The following is a 27,100-nucleotide window of genomic DNA, read 5'->3' as shown; positions in this document are numbered from 1 at the left end:
AAAAAAACTTTGGTCGAAGCGGGGATCGAACCCACGACCCTTGGCATGCAAGTCGGACGTAGCAACCACTGCTCCACGGTGCCAAACTAAATGTTTGTTTCTTTTAAATAAACTTTGTTTATTCGGTTCGTGGGCGCCGCAAGCTATGCTATATAAATATAACTTATGTGGATATTTATCTATTGATGACCATAACAGGTACATAGCTCAGTGGTTAGTGTGTTGGCTTACAAAGTGCATGGTCCGCGGTTCGATTCTCCGTCCAGGCAAAAGGTAAAAAAATTTTAAAAATTTATAAAATGGTATAATTTCTTCTACATTGTTGGTATTACAGAAAAAGGTGCTAAGAACTAAAAAACTTCGTGGAAGTGAGAAAGATGTGAGGGAAAATGCAATTAGCCAGAAAAAATTTTTTTTGAGTTAGTCTTTATGAAATTGTTTTTACATCCTGGAAAAGAATAAACGTTTATCACAAAAAGTATATACTTTTCTTCCAAATGTACTTCCTTTCAACGAAAAGCAAATGAGAAACGAACTTTGTTTGTCTAAAATTTCGTTTGGGAGGAAAGAATTATTTTTTTGAGTGTATGGACATATCTGTCATCTTGCCTATATATTCCACATGTCACTTAGAAATTTAATTGCTGAAAATGTTTCAGTTAAAGTTAACCGGAGAGAAGATATTTGTAATTTACTTTCTGTTAACTGGCAGTTAAAGCCTAACGGAACCACAAGAAAACTAACTAGCCCAATGCTACTAAAAATCATTTTTTTGTAGTATTGATTGTAATATTTCACATAAAATTCTCGGGAGTTTCTGCATTTGAATTTTTTTAATTTTATTGTCATTGTTGTTTTAACTTTTTTATTGTTTTTGCGACATTGAATTGTCCTAAATATAAATGTTCACATTCAACCGCCATTATAACTTTGATCTGTGCGGAAAATTTAATTATCTTAAATAAACAGTATTGCTGGTGATATTTTTAAGATTATTCCTTTCGACACGGCTATAAAAGGAGGTACCTTTTCATTGAACTAAACTTAGAATCGGACAGCCCTGATAAGAGAGAATTTTACCAGAACCAAAAACATCAGGTTGCCACCATAATTTATATCAATTGAATCAAATCAAATAAATGAAACAATTTAGTTTAAAATCAATTTAGTCAAATTAAATTATAATAAGTTAAAATAAAACAAATTGAATTGAACTCAGTTAAAATTAAACCAATTAAGTTAAAAAAGATTGAAAATAAGAGAAAATAGACTATAGTAAATTGATTTCTGCTTCCTACTTAGTCAATGCTTCAATAAATACTCAATAATTTTATTTATATTTATAAAAAATTTCAATTTTCCCATTTTTAGGTTTGAAATTGGAAAAACGCATCGAAGAAGCTGTACCTGCTGGTCAACAATTACAGGAACTCGGGATGCGTCTACGCTGTGATGATGATGGATCAGATAATGTATATTATTTCCCCTATAGATAACATATACATGTGGTTTTCATCTGCAAACATAAATTTCTTTCCAGGATGATATGTTGGAGGAAGATCGTTTAATGTTGGATCGTTCGCCTGATGAACTGGGCTCACCAGGATTAGATGATGACCTGGTGGACTCGGATTCGGACGATGACATGATGCTGGCCGAAACAACAGATGGCGAAAGAATAATCTATCCATGGATGAAGAAAATTCATGTGGCCGGTGTTGGTAAGTTCAAATATTTTTTCTACAATAAATTTCATTTTGTTTTCGTTTAAATACTACACTGCTTGTGTTTCGAAAATAAACACATGTCTATTTGTTTTGGGACATAAACTTTGAAAATTTTACAAAGTAAAGATAATTAATGGTGAGAAAATAAGTGACAAAACTGGTCTGTGTTAACTTAGTTTGGTGTAGGTGGTAGTCATCTTTGGATTAGGGGCAAAGGAATGGAGCATGTCATAATCATCATTAATCAACATTTCTATGTATTTGAAGAATGCTAGAGAAAACAAACATGTGTTAAAGTATTTTCAGTTTTTTTTTTTTAACTCGAAAAATATTGTGACCACAAAAATAAAAACAATCTGAAATTTATAAAAAAAACGTGTGCTCACAAAATACTGTCATAAATGTCTGTATTAATGAAAACATAACTCAATCAATACTTTCCACTACGAAAAAAAACTTACCCACCAACAAATCCCAATCCAACCAATACTGAATGTTGTCAAACTAATTATGTGAATTCTTATCACCTCCCGATGAATTCCCCAAAGTGTACTCAACCAAAATTGAAGTGCACACCAGAGCAGTTCCTTGTCATCCATGCCGCGACATACCAACCTATGTTGATAATTGGCGGTGGCAATCACAGACTAACAAAGCGTGTAATCACAACACTCGATGCCTACCCCTTCCCTAATTTTACAGACAGCCAGTTAAACAGAGCTCTACGCACAAGACAAACGACATCTGACAAGTGGGACCACACGCCAGTTGATAAATCAGTACATGACTGCATTCTTACCTTAGGCAATGATAGGAATCTCTTTTCTATAAGATGGCATCATAGCATCACCTTATCCCACCAACAGCAAATGAAAGTGGTTGACAAAGTACACGGTGAAGAATTTCATACAATTCTTCACCGTGTACTTTGCTCGCAGTGAAAATTGGAAGTACTTGAAAACCAAAAAGAATTTGAAATATTAAGCTCTGCACAAAGTCAACATGGTGTATTTTTATACCATGTAGAAGTAAATATTCCATTTTATAACATTTTTAAATTTTACTTTTTGTTCGGACGAAGAATCGAACCACGGACCATACGTTTTGAACATTATCCAGTGGGCCATTTTGCTCTTATTGTGATCAACACACAAATATCGCTATACATGTACAATTAACGCAAACAATCACGCAATTCTATTTATAGACCATTTTGTAGGGCACACACAAACAGATTCAAAGGAACTTCATTTAAAGAAAAGGAAATACTTTACTTGCAAACGTTAGATCCTCTCACTCTTTTCGAAACAATGTACCAAATACAACTTTTGGCTAATATAAGAAAAGTAATAATGTAATTTTACATATGTTCCAAAATATGTTCATAGCTCTATATCAAATATCGGAAGTTCTTTCTAAACCGCCTTGCATACACACGATCCACAGTGGTTCAAAATCGCTTATTTTGGAAATAATTCTTGAACGGATAAAGATATCAACATAATTTTTTTGTGAAAGCTGAGGTGTTTTCCTCTAAGTTTGTAAAAAAAAAATCAATATTTTTCTAAACTTCTTATTTGTGGACTTTACAACTTTTAATCTAAAGCGCATGCACCCAGAAAAAAAGTGTCTTCGAAACTAAAGGAAAAAATGTTCATCAATTTAGTTTAGCCATTTTATATCCATTAAGTTAAATTTTTGCGTGAAATAATAAAATTTACTTGTTTCAATAAAAAAATCATAAACTGAAAGCAGTTAGGAATAGTTCATTAACTAGAATAAGGCATGGAATTTTACTTATACTGTTTTTTTTTCGCTGGGTATAAGAATTTACTACTGAACAGGAAAATTTTATTCGCTTATAACAAAGCATTCGTAAAACTAAACAAAACCCGAACTAAAACCAAGTTTCCTCAAATTTAGTAAAATTTCTTATAAAATGATAATTCTGACTGCCTTTATTATAGGAAGCGTATCATACATACGCTTAACACTTGGCATAGAAAAATATTTTAGTTCATTCTTACTAAGAATTATTCAATCCAATTCAAAACATAAGGAAACACACTTGTTAGAATATAGGAAATTTTCCTATATTTCTTTTGTCTACCTGTAATCGATACCTGTCATCGATGTAATCGATATGTTTTGCGCGTGGGTTGCTTTTTAGGTGGAATCGCGTTGTTATGATACGGAGAGATTGTTAAAAAATAATTTAGTAAAATAATAGACTAAATAACAAATAATATACATAAAATATTTTAAATTAGTGAGAAAAAATTTCGTTTTTGTTGAAGATTATTAAACATATAATAACAAACAATAAGTCTGATGGTACACAAAGAAAGAAAACACCAACAGAATAACAACCCCTACTTCATCAGGTAACATTCAGGAAGCTAACCTTTTGTGAAAAAATTAGATTATGATTTTTTATATTTGTAGGTATTGAAATTGTAAAAGGAGGACTAAATCGTTTGGCAGCAACTTATTAACAGTGAAAGGTACAAGAAGAAGAAAAACAGTACGTTTTACAGTTTATAACATTACATAGAAATTGGAAATAGTGGAATAATAAACTAATATGTCGATGATGTTGATTCTGAACTTTCTTCACAATGAATGAACTCATTGTGAAGAAAGTTAAACTTCGTATAGCGCTTAACTTAAAAAAGGGTAACTTTTTTCTGGGTGTGTGTAAACATTCATCGATATCGGTTCAAAATTGCGGAGTTTACAGGTAAAACAAAATTTCATACCCCCGACGGGACTAACTTTCAGGTCAGCCCGTGGACTCACGAATTTGCAAACTCTATATATGAAAAACTTGTAAGAGTGCTAGCGGTACATTACAATATTTGTTACTCCATTAGGTAGGGTCAGATTGTGCTATTATATCCAACAACAACAGTTGGCTAGGTATAAGATAATCTTAATCTTGCAGTTATGAATATCGGATTGTTGCCACGCATTATTTAGCATAAAGTATCTACATAATTTTAGTCCGATTTTGCTCGATGTCAATATGACAAAATAGTTCTTAAATAGTATGCCAACAAGGACATACAATTCAACAAATCCTCTAATCTGTCCAGAACTCCGATCAGTAGAATGATCCTAGAACTTATGAAAAGTGATCAAAGACAGGGCTTTTGAAAAAACACATAAAAAACCTTAAGTTATGAAAACCCGAAAATTTAATGGATTCGATAAATGGAGATGTTCAAAAATATTGATGCCTTATGATAAGCTTCGAGCTCACCACTTATTAGAAATAATGGTCAACTTCAGCAATGATTCATACTTCTTCAAAATACAAAATTGGACTTCAATGCCTAAAGTTAAAAAAGCAATATAGATATAAATTTCTTTCAGTGTATGCAAAACACATACCAGTCATATTTTTGAATGTTAAGAATTATTGAAAACATTCCTCATCATCTAAACAAGAAAACAAGCAATCATTATCAACTGAGTGATGCGTTAATCAAGTTCCCTGCACTCACTATGGACCTAAGATCATGAACGATTAATGGAAGCAACTGACGGACGGACGGACACACCGATTGAGTTGAGTGACTGAATGGACGCATTGAACTACACACCGGTGTTTTGGCCGTTGCTGTTTGGATTATCGTTTTTGGTGGGGTGTTATGAGCAAAGAAGTGTGTGCTCGCGCCCATGATAAATGTCACAACATTAACATCGAATGACATGCCTCATCCGTCACTCGGTCGGTGTCATCAATGTGAAATTTAGATTTTTTTCTTCTTACATTTGGAGACACAGAGGGGATAGAAGATCCCAAAAGCAATTGCTTGTCAGTTTTGTGTGGTGTTACAATATTTCTTCTAGATGAAATACAGCTTATCGGAATATAAAACAAAAAATTCCAAAAAAAAATTAACATTGGCAGTATTTAATTTTAATATTGTCTTTAGATATTAAAAATACGTTTGTTTAAAAAAAATGTACTAAATTGAACAAACCATGGCGCTTAGCACCAGTTACTACTGAGAGGTTAAGAAGAATTGGTATTTAATACAAAACAAAGTTTGCTTAAGGCAAATGAAAGAAAAACATTTTTTAACCTTAATATGGTAGCAATAGATTAAATTTTTTATTCAAATTTCCAACCATTAAAAAATAGAAAATTACGTTATTGATAAGTTATAAAATAACTTCCACCATAGGATGGGAGGTGTACTTACTTTGTCATTCAGTTTGTAACACATCGAAATATTGGTTTCAGACCCCATAACGTTTATATATTCTGGGTCGTGCTGAAATTTGGTACAAGTAGTTGTTATTAATGTAGGTCGGATGTAGGCTTTTTTCCCGGACTATTTCCATTCCCGGGAAAGCGGGAAGTTTCTTCGAACTTTCCGGGATCGTGCACTGAAAAACCAGGAAGAAAACTTTCGGTTAATTTTAGAAAATTTTGAATATTTGTAGAAAATGTTAACTAAACAGCATCATAAACAGTATCATAACAGTGTTATTAAAATAAGTAAATATTTTTCGACAAATTCAAGAAAATTTATTAGACATAACTAAGTTTCTTCACTTGTTAAAGAAAATTTTGTAGTTTGAAGGAAAAACTTGGAGTTCAGAATTGCAAGAATGTCTTTAGTGACATACGAAGTTCATGATAGACGCATTTTTGGTAAAATTTACAAATTTAAAAAAACTCTGAACTATTTTGTGGAAGACACGAATTTAGTTAATCTTTATACTTCATTTGAGTATATTTTTTTCTCGGGTTTAGTTAATTTAACTAACTTACACAAAAAAAAAAAAACTTTCTCCAAACATAATAATTCTATGAACTAAAATAAAGTTAAATTGGCTTTAGTGAAATAGAGAGTTCACTTTTTTTGAGTGCGGCCAAAAGGAAACCTGCTTCGATGTGGCATATATTTAGACATTTGAATACATTAGAAATCGCCTAAAGCTAAGGCGCTGTCTGGAAAACTAACAATGTACATTACACTTTCCGTAGTTAAACTAACGCTAAATTTAACTTATTTTTATTGGGAAAATTTATTTGCTAGAAGTTAAATTTTATTATTTTTTCTGAAATTTTCCACAACTTAATGAAATTTTACTTTTTTTAGGTATGCCTCAAAAATTTTATGAACTAAATTTGAGTATAAAGTTCAACGACCGTACACATAAGTTCAATATGAACTAAAGCAAAAGTTAAAAAGTACATTAAATTTTCCTGGTTTTAACATCGCTTTGTGGAAACCGCTTTTGGAGTAAAATTTAGTTCAATTTTCGTGCGGGGTAGTTCATTCTTCCTATAAAACAGTTTACTTTTTTTTCGGTGTATGTTAATCTCTGTTTTTTCTTTATTTCATTCCACATGGGAACATAGGGCATTTACAAGAAAATTCCTTTCTATTCTAACATATTATGACATATAACTTCCTGGGCGTTTGGTTCCTTGGGGTTCCAATCAAGAGCAGTTCTTGAATTGCTGCTGGGACATTTGCTTAGAGTGTGTCCTACTCACTTCCATTTTCGTTTGGTTATCTGTCTTTTTATAAGTTCTTCGTTTGTTCTATTCCATAATTGCGAATTTGAAATTTTATTTGGCCAAAAGATGCCGCAAATAGGATGTTAATCTGTTACATCAGCCATAAATCTTACCACACTGAAAAAACAGTGAACCCACCAGGAAGAAAACTTTCGGTTAATTTTTGAACATTTTGAATATTTGTAGAAAATTTTAACTAAACAGTATTACAAACGTTGGCATCACGCCGATGTCATAAAAATAAGTAAATATTTTTCGACAAATTCAAGAAAATTTATTAGACATAACTAAGGTTTTCCACTTGTTAAAGAAAATTTTCTAGTTTGAAGGAAAAACTTTGAGTTCAAAATTGCAAGAATGTCTTTAGTGACATACGAAGTTCATGATGGACGCCTTTTTGGTAAAATTTACAAATTTAAAGAAATTCTGAACTATTTTGTGGAATACACGAATTTAGTTAATCTTTATGCTTCATTTGAGTATATTTTTTCCTCGGTTTTAGTTAATTTAACTAACGTAAACAAAAAATTATTAAAGTAAAGGCAACTTTCTCCAAACATAATAATTCCATGAACTAAAATAAAATCAAATTGGCTTTAGTGAAATAGAGAGTTCACTTTTTTTGAGTGCAAATTTCTTATTTTAGTATTGTGATATACAAAATACTAAAAACAAATTTACAAAGGACAGTCTCTTCCGATAAAGTGAAATTTTTTTGTAATATTAAAAATTGTATGGAAATGAAAGAAACTTATTTCGATTTCAATATATACACCCTCACAAAAAAAATTGCTTCTCTAATATATGTTCCAAACATATTTTGCTGGAAGCACATATACTATTTGATATTGCCGAAACATTATTATGTTTGTGTTATGAGAATATATTATATGTTTGGACACATTTTGAGTATACGCTTGGAATAATTTTCTCCCAAAGAAGATTGCGCTCAAAAAAATTATTTCTGCCTAATTGCATATTCCCTCACATCTTTCACACTTCCACGAGATTTTTTAGTTCTTAGGACCTTTTTCTGTAATACAAACAATGCTGAAGAAATTATTCAATTTTATTAATTTATTTGTTACCTTTCGCCTGGACGGAGGCTCGAACCGAGGACCACACAGTTTGTAATCCAACACACTATCCACTGGGCTACGTAGCTGATATAGTCACCAATAGACAATTTTCGTTATAAGTTACATTTATAAAGCATAGTTTGCAGCGCCCACGAGACGATGCAAACAAAATATTATTCAACGGAAACATGCATTTGTTGACCACGTGGAGCGAAATATTTGTTATTAAAGATTTACAGTCAGAAAAGAACAGTACTTGATATAAACGAATTGGACTGAGCTTTTGGATAAAATATTATTTTTACTGCAAAAATAACAATTTTGTAAGAAAAAAATGTTTTGGTATAAAAGTTTGAAATTTTCGAAGAAACTCAAAAATTCTAACAAAAGAAGAAAGTCGAGTGTAAACATAAATAATTTTACAATATAAACATAAATTTATATAGGCGTGACCTATTTTTTACTAGCATTTAACACCATTTAAAAATACAAATAAATATGAATATTTATATAGGAATAATATTGTACTTAATTTCATTTTTACCTTTAAGGCCGGTATTAAGTTATAATAGTACGAGTTATGATACAATTTGCCAAAAAGGTCTGCTTTTAGAGATTCGAGTTTTGCCGCTAAAATTAAAACTTATTTTTTAATTTCCTTTCTTCCTAAATATTTTAACTTACTCGTCGTATGTTCCGATTTCTTTTGACGAACCAAGAAACAAAATTGTGCCCATGATCCCAAAATGACAAACAAAACACATGTCGACACATACCTAAATTGCTGCTCTCAAGGGAAAAACACATGCTGTTTGTTTTAAATATCTATTCTCTTGGTTCCGAATGTCTATTTTCTTTCGCAATTTAATATTCAAAACAATAATATTTAGACTTAAGCATATGAACTTTTTGGGCGAAGCCTTGTATCATGCCAAGCACATAGCCAAAACAAATGAACACATAAAACAGTTTTCCGAAAGGACATACAACGAGTTTCACAGAAATTGTTCTCTTTTGATTCTCTCCCTGTGTTATGTTGATATCTTTCGTCAACCCTCTCAGTTTCCATCTCTATTTCTTTCTCTATAGACTCTCCCTGTCGCACCCTGAATAAAATATCACAACATATATATGTTTACTCTAAATTTGTAAATGTATATATGTTTACATTCACACATATTATTTTTATGAAACATTCTTGTCCCAAACATAATATATTCTAACATATTAACATATGTGTCCCAAACATTTAATGCTAGTTTAGGAACATTACATGTTTGCACTTAGATATATTGTGTTTAAAAATTGTGCCGAAACACATTTTGTTTATATCGGAACATATGAAAAACATATTGTTCTAACAGTGTGTGCATCTATAATCTGAGAAGAGATACGAGTATACCAAACATGGTTTTTATTTTGCCATATTTTTTGTTAGAGATCGTAATCTGAATCGAACATCTTGAATGCTGTAATGTTTACAGTGGCCCCTTGTCCGACATAAGATTTGACATATCTGACTACTTCACAGTACCAATAAAAGAAACAAAATCAGCATGACACTTGTTTCTCGTGTTTCTCTTTTTCTAAACTACCAACATTGCGCCGCACATATCCATCACAGGGAACAGATGGAGCGAAAAAGCGAGAATAGAAAACAAATCAAATGGATTGTTAACCCAGTAATTTGTTGTAGCAAAGTGTTTAGAAAAATATTTTACAAATATGCCCATTGGGAGTAAACGAAAACCAGCCAGCAGCAAATACGTCAATTTTACAAGAGTTGTTTTTCTTTTGTTTCGGGTTTTATTCTTCATTGGGATATCCCACCCATTTTGATGGAATTCGAACTAGGAAGACAGTGACGTTACACCACAAATACTTGCAAAATATTCCCACAGAGTTTGTCTTTTATGTGTTTCTCCGATTGTCAACTGCATAAATGGTCAATACAACAACAAATCAATCAAATTAACATAAATCCATAAATGACGCTCACTTTTTTCAACTTTTCAGACACCCAGGGCCACTAAATGTAGTTGTCGCAGCTAATCGATGAGGATGAGTGGTTGGTTGGTTGTTGGATGCATGGAATTTGCCCATGCCTCCACTCACTCACTCAATGAGCTGCTAGTCAACTAAAAACTCATTTAAAACCAATTAATCAAATGTTTGTCCAAAGCAAAAGTTGATCGGACGAAAAAAGGAACCTGTATCTGTCATGCCACCATATTTCGATTTACATTTGCTCGGAGTAATTTTAGTGCAGTTAACTAAATGATTTCTCACATATGCGATTCCATTTGAATGTGACACGGGGTATAGGCCACCATGTGTTGACCATAAATACAACCGACCACTCCTTGTCTCCTTCTATTTTCCCAGAATAAAATTGTTAGTGATTGTTACTGTGTGGCCATTTAGGGTTTTCATTTGGAGATATGTTCTGAGAGCAAGTTATGTTCATAAAATATTACAGTTTTATGGATTTACAGGTTTCAAAATCGAAATAAAATAATCAGAGCTTACACAGAAAAAAGTGAACTGTTTTATAGGAATAATGAACTACCTTGTGGGAAACTTGATCTAAATTGAACTCCACATTTTGAGATTTCCACGAGAAAATGTTAAAACTAGGAAAATGTAATGTCCCGGTATACTTTTTAACTGCAATTCACGAAATAACATCCTCTTAGAGAAAAAATAAAAAAAAAAGTAAAGAAAAAAAATCACGAAAAAGACTGTTTTTCATATGTTTGGGTGTAAAAATTATATGTTCGGAACTCAAATTTTTTAATACAATATTTTTAAGTGCAAACATACAATGTTCATAAACTAGCATAACATGGTTGGGGCATATATGTTAATATGTTAGAACAAATTATTGGATGCATACATATATAAATTTAGAAATAGCCAATAAACATATATGTGTTTAGAAAGAGAGACCTAGAGAGTATGCTGCAAGTATACGAATGGAAGTAACCAATTGGCGCCTTATATCCACACAAAGAAAATTTCATTAAATTTTTTTCTACCAGTGTATGCCTGAGGTGAAACATAATATGTTTGAACAATACAAACAATATTTTGTTTGGAGCAATCCTGAAAATATATATACTTGAAGCAAAATGTTTTTGGGGTATATGTTACAGATGAGATTTTTTTTTGAGGGTGCAGTATTGAAGCACATAAACATTTCGGTCGCAGACCATGGACATTCCAACAGGACTCAGCACCATCGCACTCAACACCAACAAACCCGGATTGGCTTCAAAAAGAGTTCCCTCGTCTCATATATATCGCATAATGGGTCAGCGTTGCCACTACGAATTTTTATTTTGGACCAAAATTTTTCCATAATCGGACCAAAATTCCCTCCAGCGGACCAAATTTCCAATTTCGAAGAAAACTGCTTTAAAAAATATTTTATTGTTGTACATAGTGATTTTATTAAAAAAATAAAGTAAATCAGAAAGGATTGATATGAAAAAATTTACTTTTTGAAAAGGTCTAATTTTAAAGTCAATTTTAGTTGACATCAACGCGAATTTGTCATTCGATTTGCTGTGATTGAAATGGTATCTAATCACACAATGAAAAAAAAAAAATATTCACAGCTCCAAAGATGTTGTCTTTACGCTAATGATTTTGATATTGATTTTTTGATTTTGATTTTGAGGACACATTGACGTCACAAATATCTTTTACTAAACTGTCAATAATATTAAAGACGATGTAATTAATTGAAAAATTTTTCAGAAATATTAAAGCCATTTTGACTTTAGGAAAAAGGAAATTTTCTTTTATGTTGGGATACCCAATTTTATGTCCAATAAGGACAAACCGACTTCATTGCAGAAATTTATAGACTTTAGTACAAGGTTAGGTTAGGTGGCAGCCCGATGTATCAGGCTCACTTAGGCTATTCAGTCCATTGTGATACCACATTGGTGAACTTCTCTCTTACCTCCTTTTTATAGCCGAGTGCGAACGGCGTTCCACATTGCAGTGTAACCACTTAGAGAAGCTTTGAAACTCTCAGAAAAGCCACCAGCATTACTGACAAGGAAAAAAACTTTATTTTAGAGAAATATGTCTTCTATGCTAGTCAAACTTCGCATTCGTATTTTAAGCACATGAAATCTTTGGCCTCACGACAATATTTTTTTCAGTGCACATATACTATTGAATATGTGATAGAAATTTTAAATATGTACTAGAAATAAATTATAAATTTTATCAAATTTATTTCATAAATTTAAAAATTAAAAATCTTTTGGACCAAATTCCGTTTGGTCCGACCATCGGACCAAATTTAAAAATTAGAAATTTTTTGGGCCAATTTTGGTCCGATCGGACCAAAACGGCAACGCTGTAATGGGTACCAAAATCTCCGGACCCCAATCCGTTTGATTGATATCAATCCTTGAGCATTTTTGATAGTATAGTTTGGCACTAAAAAATACCAAAGTGGCAATAGTCTCAAGGCGGCGCTTCACTGGAAATGGACCAAAATACTATAGTGTGCGATGACTTTGTCGTGCAAAAGGAAGCCAATTCGAACAAGTGTAGAATGATATAATTTTCGAAGCAAAAGCATGTCCGGTTCCAAAGATTTTGTCGTTACAGTAATGATTTTGGTATTGATTGCGAGCAAAAGAAGCGGAGAATTGAAGTAAGGACCAATTTTAGGCACAATTCACTTTTAAATGTAAGTTTTGTGTACTTAGTTCTAGGAAACAAAGTTTAAATTATTCGTTTTTTCTGCTCTTTTCTTCTTGTGCTATCAGAGTGCTTTAAAACCATGTTAGCGGCAACTTAAATGTCATTAAAATAAAGTGTTAAAAACATATCCTATTTTTAAACGCTTTCTACCTTTGTAGCTAAGATGCAAAAATTATTATTTAAAGAATTTTGAAGAATTATTTTTGAAGAATTTTTCGGAATTATTAAATTCAAGTTGACCTTAGTCAAACAAAATATTCATTTGTTTTAGGATGCGCAATTTTAGGTCGAATCACTTAACTATAAGGACAAAATATTTCATTGAAAAGTTTATCGACTTTTGATAAAGGAAAAAAAATTTTTATCCGAGAAATGTGTCTTTTATGCTAAGCAATATTCGGATTCGGATATTAAAGACATGAAATCTTTGGTCTCACGACAATATTTCTTTCAGCGCAGACATACGGTGAATTTGAACGTGTATTATTATCCTTGTTAACAACAGTTAAAAATTTAAAAAAAGTCGCAAGGTCTATTTTTCCAAGTGTTGAAAAAGCCAAAACTCAGAAATCTGCCTTTTCAAAATTTTAAAGGAAATCGGATACGAGTTGTTCAACAAAAACCGTCTATTATATAGGTCCAGTGTCCCATTTTCACCGTGGTTGTTAGATGTCATAAATTAACTCCACTAACTGAAAAATGGTGATTCGTATAGCTTTTTTTTTGCTGTATAAATTAAGATGTTTTAAATTCAAAATGTTGTCTCTCCAGATAAAAATAAAAAAGTTGTCAAATTGATAAGGGCAAAAACGTTTGTATCTATTTGTATCCGAAAGAAATTCAACCAATTGTTATCCCTAAATTATTAACAAGTTTACATATTTGATGGCTTCCGAGGTATACGTTTAAATTTAGCATGTACTTTACAACCAAAACGTGCTTCGACCGCCTCAACTATAACTGGAATGACACTTCGTGTTCATTCGAATACGATGAACACACCATTGATCACACCTCCAATGAGTTGATTACCGTAATTATCATACAATTCCATTGTCTATGTCTGTCATGCCCAATAGAGTTAATGCCGTAGGCAGTATGTCATTGAATAATTGCGTGTTGACTTACGGCATAGTCGACAAAAAGGAAATATGAACATTTTTGAATTATCCGCAATCTTCTTCTTCTTCTTCTTTGGTTAATAGAGTGTGTCATATCATACTCACGCACTGGTCATGTTACAACAGTTTGTGGTTAAATGTAACACATGCCAATAATAGGTACTGTTTGTAAATATTATGGATATCACATAATTATACATTGTTTGTGTATAACTTGTCATGGCTTTATTAAATAGTGATAAATATGAAAAACTATAGCGAGATAGGATCATAATGAGAGAGAAATAGATAGAGTTTTTCAATGGCTACCTTTAAAGAATAACATACAACACACACCTGACGGATACAACAGAAGTTGATCCGTCAAAGATTTTGACCTTTCCTTAACGATTTTAGTATTGATTCCAAGCCAAAGCTGAGGCTTCTTTGAAATAAAAACATTTTCAGGAAGTTATTTAGCTTTGAATCTAGGGTCTATAAAAAAAATTGAATGCAGATCTCATTTCAAAGTAAAAAAGGTTTTCTTAATTAAAAAAAAAAATAAATAAATAAATAAAATAAAATAAAATGTTAAACCAAATACTCAAAATCGACATAAGTTTTTGCCTATATTTGATGGCTTTTCAAATTTAATCGGAACATTTTATATCTCACATTCAAAATAAGTGAACCCCCTATTTCTCTAAAGCCAATTTAACTTTATTTTAGTTGATGGACATTCTTGCAATTTTGAACTCCAATTTTTTCCTTCAGAAAATTAATTATATCTAATAAATTTTCTTGAATTTTTCGAACAACAAATTACTTATTTTTGGGATATCGGTGTGATGTCAGCGCTTGTAATGCTGTTTAGTTAAAATTTTCTAAAAATAATATAAATTTTCCAAAATTAACCAAATTTTTTCTTCCTGGTTGGTTCACTGTTTTCAGTGCAGTGAAATTAAAGATTATTTCTTAAATCTAAAATGTTTTCTTTAGATTTTCAAAATATGAAAAACTAATTTTTCTTGTTTAATTATTTTTGTTCACTTTAGTGTCATGAAGTAACAACATACGAGGTACTAAATTTTAAAAGTAAGTTTATAATCTTTTTAAAAAACGGGTTTTCTTCAAATTTTGGGGGACGGTCTCTGAAATATGTGTCCCTCCGTTACAGTTTTACATCCTTGATTTTCCTTAAATTACACTGATAGAAAAAGTTTCATAACGAAATGTGTCATGTGTACAACGAAAATTTTCGTTATTATAACGGAGTTATTTGTTTTTTTTTTTTTGTAATTTTGGTTTTTTCTCTCCCATCGGACGCCTCCCCAGGTGGTGGATAGGGGAACGCTCATCAGATATGGTGGGTACCGCAGAAATAAAATATGTGGGGTGAACCAAAAGAAAAAAAAAAACAAAGGAAAACCGCAGTGTCTGACCAAAAATTGACGGATGCAAACAGCGTTTGAATTCCAGGAGGAGCGCTGAATACAGAGACGGAAACTCTAAACCCTTCAGAAGGCCTCGGCAAACCACTGAAGTATAATGCCAAGTAAAATCATACAAATACAATGAATACAGAAAATAACCTACGGCCCTCAGTCTCCGGCAATCAGAGGGTGCTAAGAATCCCCGGAGGTAAAACTAAAACCAAACTTAGGATAGGAACTTGCACACAAAAAAAATTTCTGATTCAATCACGAAATTAATTGATCCAATTAATTTTTAATTGAAATGTCTTCAATCACAGAAATGATAGTATCAATTAAAAAATTAATTGAAGGTCAATTACAAAGTTAAGTGATCAAATTAAAAAATTAATTGATACTATTATTTTTGTGATTGATTTTTGTTTCAATTAAAAAATTTGTTGAATCAATTAAATTTTTAATTGACTATTTTTTAAAACTCAATTAAAATTTTAATTTAAAAAATTTTTTTACCACAAAAATTTGACGAAAAAGTTGAAAAAAGCGGGTTGCCACACTGAAAAAACAGTGAACCCACCAGGAAGATAACTTTCGGTTAATTTTAGAAAATTTTGAATATTTTTAGAAAATTTTAACTAAACAGTATAAAAAACGCTGGCATCACGCCGAGGTCATAAAAATAAGTAAATATTTTTCAACAAATTCAAGAAAATGTATTAGACATAATTAAGTTTAATTAAGTTGAAGGAAAAAATTGGAGTTCAAAATTGCAAGAATGTCTTTAGTGACATACGAAGTTCGTGATGAACGCATTTGTAGTAAAATTTACAAATTTAAAGAAATATTGAACTATTTTGTGGAAGACACGAATTTAGTTAATCTTTATCCTTCATTTGTGTATATTTTTTCTTCGGTTTTAGTTAATTTAACTAACGTACACAAAAAATTATTAGAGTAGAGGAAACTTTCTCCAAACATAATAATTCCATGAACTAAACGAAAGTTAAATTGGCTTCAGTGAAATAGAGAGTTCACTTTTTTTTTGAGTGTAATGGAAAACGCTGATGCCACAAAAACAAGCTGAAACCCCTATTGATCTAATAAGAAAGAGTATGCAACCTATATTTTAGACACGCAATTTACACACTATTAAGAACAACTTGCTTTAAAATGAAGAAATTTTAATTTAATGAAAGTTCATAATTATTGCCGTAAAAAATGAACTGAAATTTTTGAAGTAAGGCAAACTTTCCTTAAAATAAAGAATTTTTGATTTTAACAAATACTCTTTAAATTTACTGATATATTGAGTCTTGCGATCCAAAGATTTTGCATTTCACTTAAGGATTTTGATATTGATCCCGTGCTAAAGACGCGGCTTCTTTAAAATTAAGGAATTTTTCAGCTATAAATCTAGGATATATACAATTAAAATAAGGATACAGATATCATTCATTGAGCTTTCATTCTCTTTTTACGATTTATTAATAAAGGTATTCATGTACGAACAAATTCCAGTTTCAAAATCCAAATTGTAATAAGTATCTGTTACAATTTGGATTTTGAAAGTAAAAAGAGGAATTCCAAAAAACTTTAAACAAAAGATGGAAATATTTGAAGCATTTTTATCTTAAATCTAAAGATTCAATAATATCACTTGATTTAAAGACGAATTTTTAATTAAAACTGTTTTTTTACTTTAAGGAAAGTTTGCTTTATTTCAAAGATCTACGATTTTAACGGAGGACACAAATTTCTAAAATTTTTGTCATATATTTAATGAAGCAAAGATTATAAACTTTCACTACATTGGTAGATATTGAAAAAGTTATACCCACTAAAAGATTTCAATATAAACTCTCAATGAGTTTTTACGAATTCGCAGATTCATTATTAATAAATTTTCACTTCTTCCATTAAAAAAAACAAAAAAAAACGTCATTCACTTTAGAATACAATGGACATCCTATTCTCAATTTTAAACAAAGAATCATTTACATTCTTGAAATGCAACGTAATAGTAACTTCGATGTTGAATAGAATAACGAACATCATCAGTTGTATGATCATAGAAAACTGAAATACGAAACTCACGTTTGTGAATGTTCTTTTGTCCGTCTGCCTGTCAGTGATCGCCAGAAAAGCAAATAGATATATACTTTTTTTATAATTTAACGCTTTTTTTGTTCTTCTCTTCCCTTGGTATTTTGATATAACATAACGACCTTGAATTTCCTCTATAGAATTGATGAACTTTTTTATGGAGATGAACAAATAGAATCTAGACAAGTGGAAGGGTAATAAATTGAACCAAATAAACAAATAAAACCCATTCAAATGTTGCTACTTGTTCTTGAAAACAGTATGGAAACATTGTGGGTTTTGTTTCTTTGATTGGTTAGCACATAATCATATTTGCATTCAAACCCAAAAGTTTTTTTAGAGAGATGAAAATTCTTTGTTATATATTCAGAAATCATTCCCATTGTTATCAAATATATTCTGCAAAAACTCTTTATTCTTTGAAAGTTCACTATCCCATTCAGTTTCCGATGGAGTCCGTCTGAAACTCAGCTGGAGTCCTTTAACAATAGCAATTTTAATTAGCATCAATACTCCAAACAGCCACAAAAAATCGCTGAATAACCACTGAAAATAAAAGTTAAAACCACAACGAACCAAAACCTGAAATTCGCTGTGGTGTTCTTAACAGCGAAGTGATGAGCACACAAGGAAAGGGAATTCCGTAATGAATTGGTGTAAATTAACAGTGGGTGAAATGGTGTTGGCGATGTAGTGGTACAATTAGGCAAGAATGTCGATATCCTAGTATGTAATTTCATTCGGAACTAGTGAAAACAGAAGGAGCAATGTCTGGACTATACGGAGGGTAGGGTAGCACTTCTCATTTGAGTGTTTCCAAATAGGTTTTTACGGGTTTTACAACGTGTGACCGAGCGTTATCGAACAGCAAAATCACCAAATATTGTGGCCGTTTATCGCGCAATGCTAGGCTCAATGCATCAATTGAGTTCGATACAAAGCTCCTGTTATCGTTTCACTTGGTTGTAACAGCTCGTAGTACTCCACATCCAGCTGGTTCCACCAAATACACAGCGTAAGCCTCCTTCCATAGATATTAGGCTTTGCCGTCGATGTTAAGGCATGGCCGGGTTAACCATATAATTTTTTTATACCCTGCGCCACACTGTGGACCAGGGTATTATAAGTTAGTGCATATGTTTGCAACACCAAGAAGGAGACGAGATAGACACATGGTGTCTTTGGCAATAATGCTCAGGGTGGGTCCCTGAGTCGATCTAGTCATGTCAATCTGTCCGTCTGTCTGTGAACACATTTTTGTGATCAAAGTCTAGGTCACAGTTTTAGTCCAATCGACTTCAAATTTAGCATAAGTTTCTGTTTTGGGTCAGAATAGAACCCTATTGATTTGTGAAGAAATCGGTTCAGATTTAGATATAGACTCCATATATACCTTTCGCCCCATATGTACTTATATGGACCCAGAAGCCAGAGTTTTACCCTGATTTGCTTGAAATTTTGCACAAGGAGAAAAAGTAGTACTATAGTCAAGTATGCCAAATTTGATTGAAATCGGTTCAGATTTAGATATAGCTCACATATATATCTTTCGCCCGATATGGACTGATATGGCCCCAGAAGCCAGATTTTTACACTAATTTACTTGAAATTTTGCACAAGGAAAAAAATTAGTACTATAGTCAAGTGTGCCGAATTTGATTGAAATCGGTTGAGATTTAGATATAGCTCCCATATATATCTTTCGCCCCATATAGACTTATATGGCCCCAGAAGCCAGTGTTTAAGCCCAATTTGGTTGAAATTTTGCACTAGGAGTACAATTAGTAGTGTAGTCAAGTGTGCTACATTTTATTGAAATCGGTTCAGATTTATACATTAGCCAACTTAAATTTTGAGTCTATAGATTTTGTAAAAGTCTATCAAATTCTGTCCAAATCGAGTGATATTTAAATGTATGTATTTGGGACAAACCTTTATATATAGCACCCAACACATTTGACGGATGTGATATGGTATCGAAAATTTAGATCTACAAAGTGGTGCAGGGTATAATATAGTCGGCCCCGGCCGACTTTAGACTTTCCTTACTTGTTTTGGTATAAGAATGTGCCACTTTTCAAAAATAGTTGTGCCACTTTAAAGAAGGCATTGCACGCAATCCATCCAAGTACTTGCAAGATTTGATAAAATGAATTAATATTTCTAATTGAAAGTCATTTAATAACAAAAATTGATCGAATTAAAAAATTAATTGATACTAATAATCCTTGGTCTTGTTTTTGTTTTAAATAAAAAATTATTTGATTCAATTAAATGTTTAATTGAATAGTTTTTAAATTCAATTACAATTTTAATTGGAAGAATATGTTGGTGATAATTTTTCAGTGTGGGATAAGTCTGTCAGTAACCGTTTGTATTTCCACCAGAACAATTCATTCAGATATTCCTTGAATACATTTCCTATTACATTGTTTCTCGTGGCCCACTGTAGTTAATTTAAGATCAATATTGTTGCATAAATGAGTAAGGTGCTAATTGCGTTAACCATTTCGAGACAAAAGAAAGGCATAGGAAATCCTAACCTAATATTACTGTTGTATAAAAATACGAGGGAAAGGGTGTATCCTTTTCAATTGCCTTAATAGGAAAAATGTCGAAGAGAGAGAGAGAGACAATGCTAAACAATGCCACAGCATATGGTTACTTTTGAAAGTTTTGCTAATGAATTAATCAATTATAATAAGCTCTCTGTTGATGAAATTATATGTTGGTCTAAACGCCAACACGCTTTTGCCTTCAACCCAATTGGCGATGAAACGAAATGAATCCTTGTTTTCACGTAACACAGTCATACATACACGGGGCAAAATTGTAAAATGAATATGCGTGGTTTTGTATTGTATCTGTGCATTAAAATCTGAAGTTAAAGTTATGGGCCGCTTAATTTTTATCTTCATTCGCCTAGACATATTTTTCTCTCTGTGTATATAACTCGATTTTTTTCCAACGTAATTGTGAAGCCTGGGCACATGGGTATGGACTCATCTGTCATAAACTGCAAACTTCTTAATTTCAACAAGTCATTGTCGACGAATGTTAGGTGCTGGGGATGAATGGTGTTTTTACGAGAGACTTGAAGTTCTCCATCCATACAGTGGTGCGGTAATTTAGGTAGATTTTTTTGTTAAATACTCTGTAGCCATATAGCCGGGTATCTGTTGTTTTGTTTGTTGTCTACGAGCACGAGAATGGCTGGGCCTGGACAAGTTGGATGGCTGGCTAACTTTGAATTTGTTCACCCATACACTGGCTGGAGATTGAATTCAATACGGATTGAGTTTGTTTTGTGTTTTTGTTCAGAGGATTTTAGATGATTCGATTTTTTTTTTTTTTTTTTTTTGCAACATCAGTATGATTTGGTAGTTTATTGAGCTATTGTAAATTTTGCTGTTTTCACTGCTTCTGCTGTTATTGTGATACTCTGAGACTGCTGCATTTATTGCCTTATTCTGTGAATATGGTCGAAATGGCAGGGGGGAAATGGCAATTGATGAATTATATTGCCAAGTCATCAAACATCAGCGCTATGTGTTATAAAATTTAGTGCTGTTGTTGATCTATCTCGTGGACCTTGCCTTTGATACTCTAAAACCCACTGGGGGCGACATGCCATTGAAAATGTTGGCGGGTCGACGTCTTGGTCGTCACACGTTTGATTTGAATTTGAAGGCCAAACACGTTCTGAGAATTGATTGAATGTAATCGTTTTTGTTTAATAAACATTAAGCATATGTTCTATAATTGTAGCCATACTAAAGATATTCAATATCTTAAAGATTTACCTTAGAATAATGAAGTATGAGTGTAATCCTTATGTTTCTTCATTGTTCAAGCATCTTAGAAGCGCCTTTTGAAGTTTCTTTTCCATGACAATCACAGTTCTTTATCCATGCACGTATGAACTATGTACTCGCGTGTTCTTTTTAGTACATGCCACTCATACTTGATATCGTACGACATGACACAAATCTCCAGTGTGAAACGTCATCATACCAACACACGCAAGGGGCAGTGGATTTCCATTGCAACGAAAAAAGTAAAATAATGCAAACAAAGAAAATTATGTAAAAATATTTTAGTTTGTTCAATTTAAAACATCATAACGCAGATTTAAAAAATATGTTTTTCCGAAAAATCTATAGTAGTACTTCGGTGTAAACGAAACCAAAATTTAAAGAAAATTGAAATGAAATTTTGCCCGAAAATTAAAACTCTTACAAATTGGAGAATAATTGATTTTTACCAGAAATAAAAGATTTGTATAGTGTAGAAATGTTCTCTGATTTCCCAATAAACACAAACGTTTGAAAAATGCTAAATTTCAACAATTTTTCAAACATTTTTTCAAAGGATTAGGGTAATATCCAAGTTGAGAAATTGTTGAGAAAATCGCGTTCTCAACAAAAAACAGACATTACCCTCAACAGTAAAATTCGATACAATAGCAATAATTTCTCAAGTGTTATCCTCAAATTGAAATGCATCGCTCAAACAATTTTCGATGCGATACTTTTCAACCAAAATTTGTATAAATGATATCGCCACTTCTAATTGAAAGTCAAAGCCAAAATTCTATGAATTTTGTACTATTTATTCATTTTCGTCAAAATAAAATATATAATAATACACTACACTACACAATACACTACAATACTAATTGAAAAATAAATATTTTATTAAACATATCAACAAATAAGAACACAAAAACAAAACTTTAAATATCTTACACATTATTTGTAAACACTTTTGCATAGATAATTCGATTTCCTTCCTGTTTGTGTCATAAAACTGCATTGAAACTAATTAATGTGCGGGCAATTTGAAATTAGGAACGTGATGGACCGCGTGTTAGCATAGATTTCCAGCAGAAGGAATTCACAAATATCCATTTTAAACTGATAATAGGATGTAAATTAAACTGACGATGTGATGCACATTTTCATCCAGAAGTTAATGATATGGAATAATATCAAGTTTTTAACAATTTTAATTGGTTGCACTTTGAAATCTTTCTGCAAAACTTTTTCTGATAAGCCATTCATTTTTCATCGGCCAGCTTCATAATGTTTGCAAGAATGTAGCATCCAAAGATTTTAGTTTTCTGCAAAAATATTTAAATTTATTGACTTCTCTAAAATGTTGATTTAATTTTTCATATTGACTTGCCAATTATTATAAACTATTTGAAACAGTTCCAGTTAATTGTCAAACATTTTTTCATCGGTCCGCTTTTAAATGTTTTCAAGAACGTAGAATCCATAATTTTAGTTTTCGGCAAAGAGATATACATTTAGTGACTTCCTTAAAATTGTATTTCATTTTTTATTTTCACTTACCTATTATTATAAACTATTTGGAGCAAATTCAGTTATTTGTCTAAAATTTTCCATTATTTTATTTCTTCCATTTGACCACGAACTTCGTTGCACAAAGAAGTATTAAAAACCACATGGTTTTTGCGTTCCATATTTAGGGTAGTGTTTTGTCAAAGTTTTCTCATATTATATTCAACACCTTTTCAATGATTTCGTCAACTTTGCCTTTGAATGTAATTCGCAACCAATTTGAAGATGTATTGAAGATGAGCTGTTTCAAGTCAAGTTGAATTTATATTGAAAATTACATTTATCCTGTGTTTATTGGGTTTGTTCATTTGTAAAAAAAAACTTAATTGTTGCAAAAAAAAACACAACAACAAAAAACAAAATTTTGAAAAAAAATTGCTGTGCATATTATGTATATATTTTTTTTTTTTTTTGAGAAATCGGTGTTCTTGTGCATTTAAGGGGTAACCCCCAATTTCATGAAGCTCCGTTAGTGCTACGTTAGCTAAATAACTTTTAAACCGTACTATGGACACATCTGTCATCTTGCCTATATATTCCATATACACCAGGTTTGAAAATTTTCAATTAAAGTTAACCGGAGGAAAGATATTTGCAATTTATTTTCTTTTAATTGGCAGTTAAAGGCCAAGGGAGCTAAATGAAAATGACCGTAAGTAATATAAATCGTTGTTTTGTTGAATTTCCCGTTCATTAAATTTATGACAGCCGTGTTTGATATAGGGATTGTAATAAAAAAGCTAACTTTTCGACAATTCAACTTTTATAGAATTTGAAAAAGTAAACTTCTGTTTTGAAATTGTGCACAAGTTGATTTTGTCTTTTTGAGTTTTGGTCGATTTCTGATCTTATAACTCTTTCATAATTTAGAACAATTGATTTATCAGCTTTGATGCTGAGAAAAAGAAATTAATTAAACACATGTTGCGTGAGTGTTCCGCATTTGAGTGGGATGTAATCAAATATTTGGCGCACCCTGGAAGATATGAACCAGTCTGCTAATGTTTTCTTTGGGAACAATAAGCCGGGTTCAAAGCAGTGTTGCCAGATGATTTGTGATCCTTACCCCCACAAATTTTTAGGAATGTAAATATGTAAAAAACCGGTTTCCAAATTTTCAGAAAAAATCCTATATTCATAAGCAGGCAAAACAAAATAATTCAATGTATACATGTTTTAATTCAAATTAAATAAAAAAAAATTATAAGTGAAACTTCGGTTTATAAAGTAGAAAAATTAACAAAAAAATCATTAAATATATAGATTATTCGCCAAAATGGTCCAAAATGTCTAAAACTTTTGCAAATTGTTGGAAGAAAATGATTTAACCATTGCACTTGTAGGTATAAGGAATATTTAACTCTTAAAATGCATTCAGCTGTTGAAGTTAACATACGATTTCTTAATTTGTTTTTAACTATATCGAGCATTGAATATTCCCCTTCAACAGAAGAATTTTTACTTTTTGTTAGATTGGTAGAATTCATGAAGTTTTGGTAGATTTGCAAAATATTCCTGTCCAACTGAGAGGAACTTCAATTTTCTATAATAAAATTTTGAAAACATTTTTTATAGAAATACAATTTTGACAAAAATATTTATAGAGATAAAATTTTGTATAAATTCTATAAATACAATATCCTTAAAAATTTTAATTTTCGTGTTAGATCATAATATCAAAATCCATTGTGAGTTTCAAGGGGCATTTATATACCCAAAAAATTGTTTCTAGGAGGAGGGATCAAAAGATATAATAAATAAAATAATAAAACATTTCTTTCGAAGATCATTATTTTTTTCATACAAACCACAAAAATTTGATCAAAAAGTTGAAAATAAGATTTTTAAATTTGGAAAATTCTTGGTAAAAGTTTCATCAGATTTTGGTAGACTTTTTGGCAAGAATGGTAAACGTGGTCGGAAAACCAATAAATTTGCTTAATACATTCCTCGCCTCTGGAATCACAATGGACTGAATAGTCTAAATGAGCTTGAAAAAAGCGGGTTGCCACACTGAAAAAACAGTGAACCCACCAGGAAGAAAACTTTCGGTTAATTTTAGAAAATTTTGAATATTTGTAGAAAATTTTAACTAAACAGTATTATAAACGTTGGCATCACGCCGATGTCATAAAAATAAGTAAATATTTTCCGACAAATTCAAGAAAATTTATTAGACATAACTAAGTTTTTTCACTTGTTAAAGAAAATTTTGTAGTTTGAAGTAAAAACTTGGAGTTCGAAATTGCAAGAATGTCTTTAGTGGCATACGAAGTTCATGATGGATGCATTTTTGGTAAAATTTACAAATTTAAAGGAATTCTGAACTATTTTGTGGAAGACACGAATTTAGTTAATCTTTATGCTTCTGTTGAGTATATTTTTTTCCTCGGGTTTAGTTAATTTAACTAACGTACACAAAAAATTATTAGAGTAAAGAAAACTTTCTCCAAAAACAATAATTCCATGAACTAAAATAAAGTTAAATTGGCTTTAGTGAAATAGAGAGAAGATAACTCATTTTTTATGATGAATTAAGTTTACTATACTTCGTTTAACAAAATTTGAAAAAAAATTAGCAAATTTCATAACCTACATAATCTTTAATATTAAGCTAATATTGTTTGAAAATCGCAAATATTGCATAACTTAACTTGCCAGTAAGTTGTTTTATTCTGCTTAAAATATTTTAAATGAAAACTTCATCACTTTATTCTCCCTTATATAATATAATAATTATTTTCCCTAGAACAGAAGGGGCATATTGCGTTCATCATAAACATAGTGCAGACATTCGTTTTCTCCCTTTATATGAGACGCAGATGACAATGAGCTCATATTTATTTTTAAACCGAAACAAAATGTCTAAATTTCTGCAAAGTCATTTGACAAGTTGCTGATGCAGTGCTCGCTGTTGTTGAATTGTTGATTTGCCATAGTTTATTTGGCTTAGTGTGAATGTTAAATTGTAATTTTACTTGGCCGAAGAACGATGAAAAATACTACACGTGGAAAAATACTGAAAATTGAAAATACGTTAATATTTGCTCGATTCCTGTAACTTTACTTTTCTTTGAGGAATTTCTGCGAATTCAAAATATTTCCAGAACATTCTTCTAATTGAATTTGAATATTGTTTCACATTCTTGTCCCATACATATTTAATTCTGCACTAATAGAAAAAGTTTCGTTATATTTACGAAATGTGTCGTTAAAAGTCAGCCAATGAAACAAATTCGTTAATACAACGAATTTTTTCGTTAATATAACGAATTTTCTGCAAATCAACGTAACGTTTCGTACTATTAACGAATATTTTCATTGTATTAATGAAAACGTTTCGTTATATCAATGAAAACTTTTCGTTGGCTGCCTTTTAATGAAATTTTTGTTTGTAAGTATTTCGGTTTTAAAAACTCTCCAAAGCACTACTCTCTAGAAAGGGGTCACTAGAGCTAATTTAAATTATTTTAAGTTTATTGACATTTTTATGTTTTAGTTTAAATTACCCCAATATGAGAAAGATCCCTTCACTTTAAAGATTTTTTGCATACTTCAGTTACAAGAACTATAAAGGCGAATACAATTTTACTAAATACAAAGAATACAATTTTACTAAATTCGGCTTTCGTACAAAGTAGTTCAGAATTTCTTAAAATTGTACTAAAACTGTGCCATTCTTTAATTTCTCACCTCAACCTCAATTTTTCTTCTTCAAAATACTATTTACTTAAACAAGAAAGAGTTTATAGACAGGATGACAGTCATGCCGCAGCGCGTTTTAAAAATTCGTTAATAAACCGTGCTCTAATGGTTATTAACAAAGATTAGAATTTAAACAAAATGTCCCCACTTCTGCACACCTTTTAATAGTTGGCACCATGGAAGATGTAATTTTGTACCCAAAATAAAAATATGGTTATTAATAAAGATTAGAATTTAAACGAAATATCACCACTTCTGCAATGGTTGGCAAGATGCAAATTTGACACAAAAATTAACTGGAAATACAAAGAAAGTAG

The 27,100-nt window shown here is 31.3% G+C and overlaps 1 protein-coding gene across 1 annotated transcript in view; it reads left to right on the top strand.

Annotated features, from left to right (window-relative positions):
- The window catches only part of Dfd (homeotic protein deformed), a 65,699-nt gene that overhangs the window by 10,356 nt on the left and 28,243 nt on the right, over positions 1-27,100 (top strand). The window contains exons 2-3 of the mRNA XM_075313268.1: positions 1,372-1,472; positions 1,541-1,721. Coding sequence (XP_075169383.1) covers positions 1,372-1,472; positions 1,541-1,721 — 282 coding nt within the window. The remainder of the gene's footprint in view (positions 1-1,371; positions 1,473-1,540; positions 1,722-27,100) is intronic.

Source organism: Haematobia irritans, chromosome 1, assembly GCF_050003625.1.
Source record: "Haematobia irritans isolate KBUSLIRL chromosome 1, ASM5000362v1, whole genome shotgun sequence".
Taxonomy (NCBI): domain Eukaryota; kingdom Metazoa; phylum Arthropoda; class Insecta; order Diptera; family Muscidae; genus Haematobia; species Haematobia irritans.
Note: the sequence above shows the minus strand (reverse complement) of the source record. Positions and strands in the feature narration are given on the sequence as shown.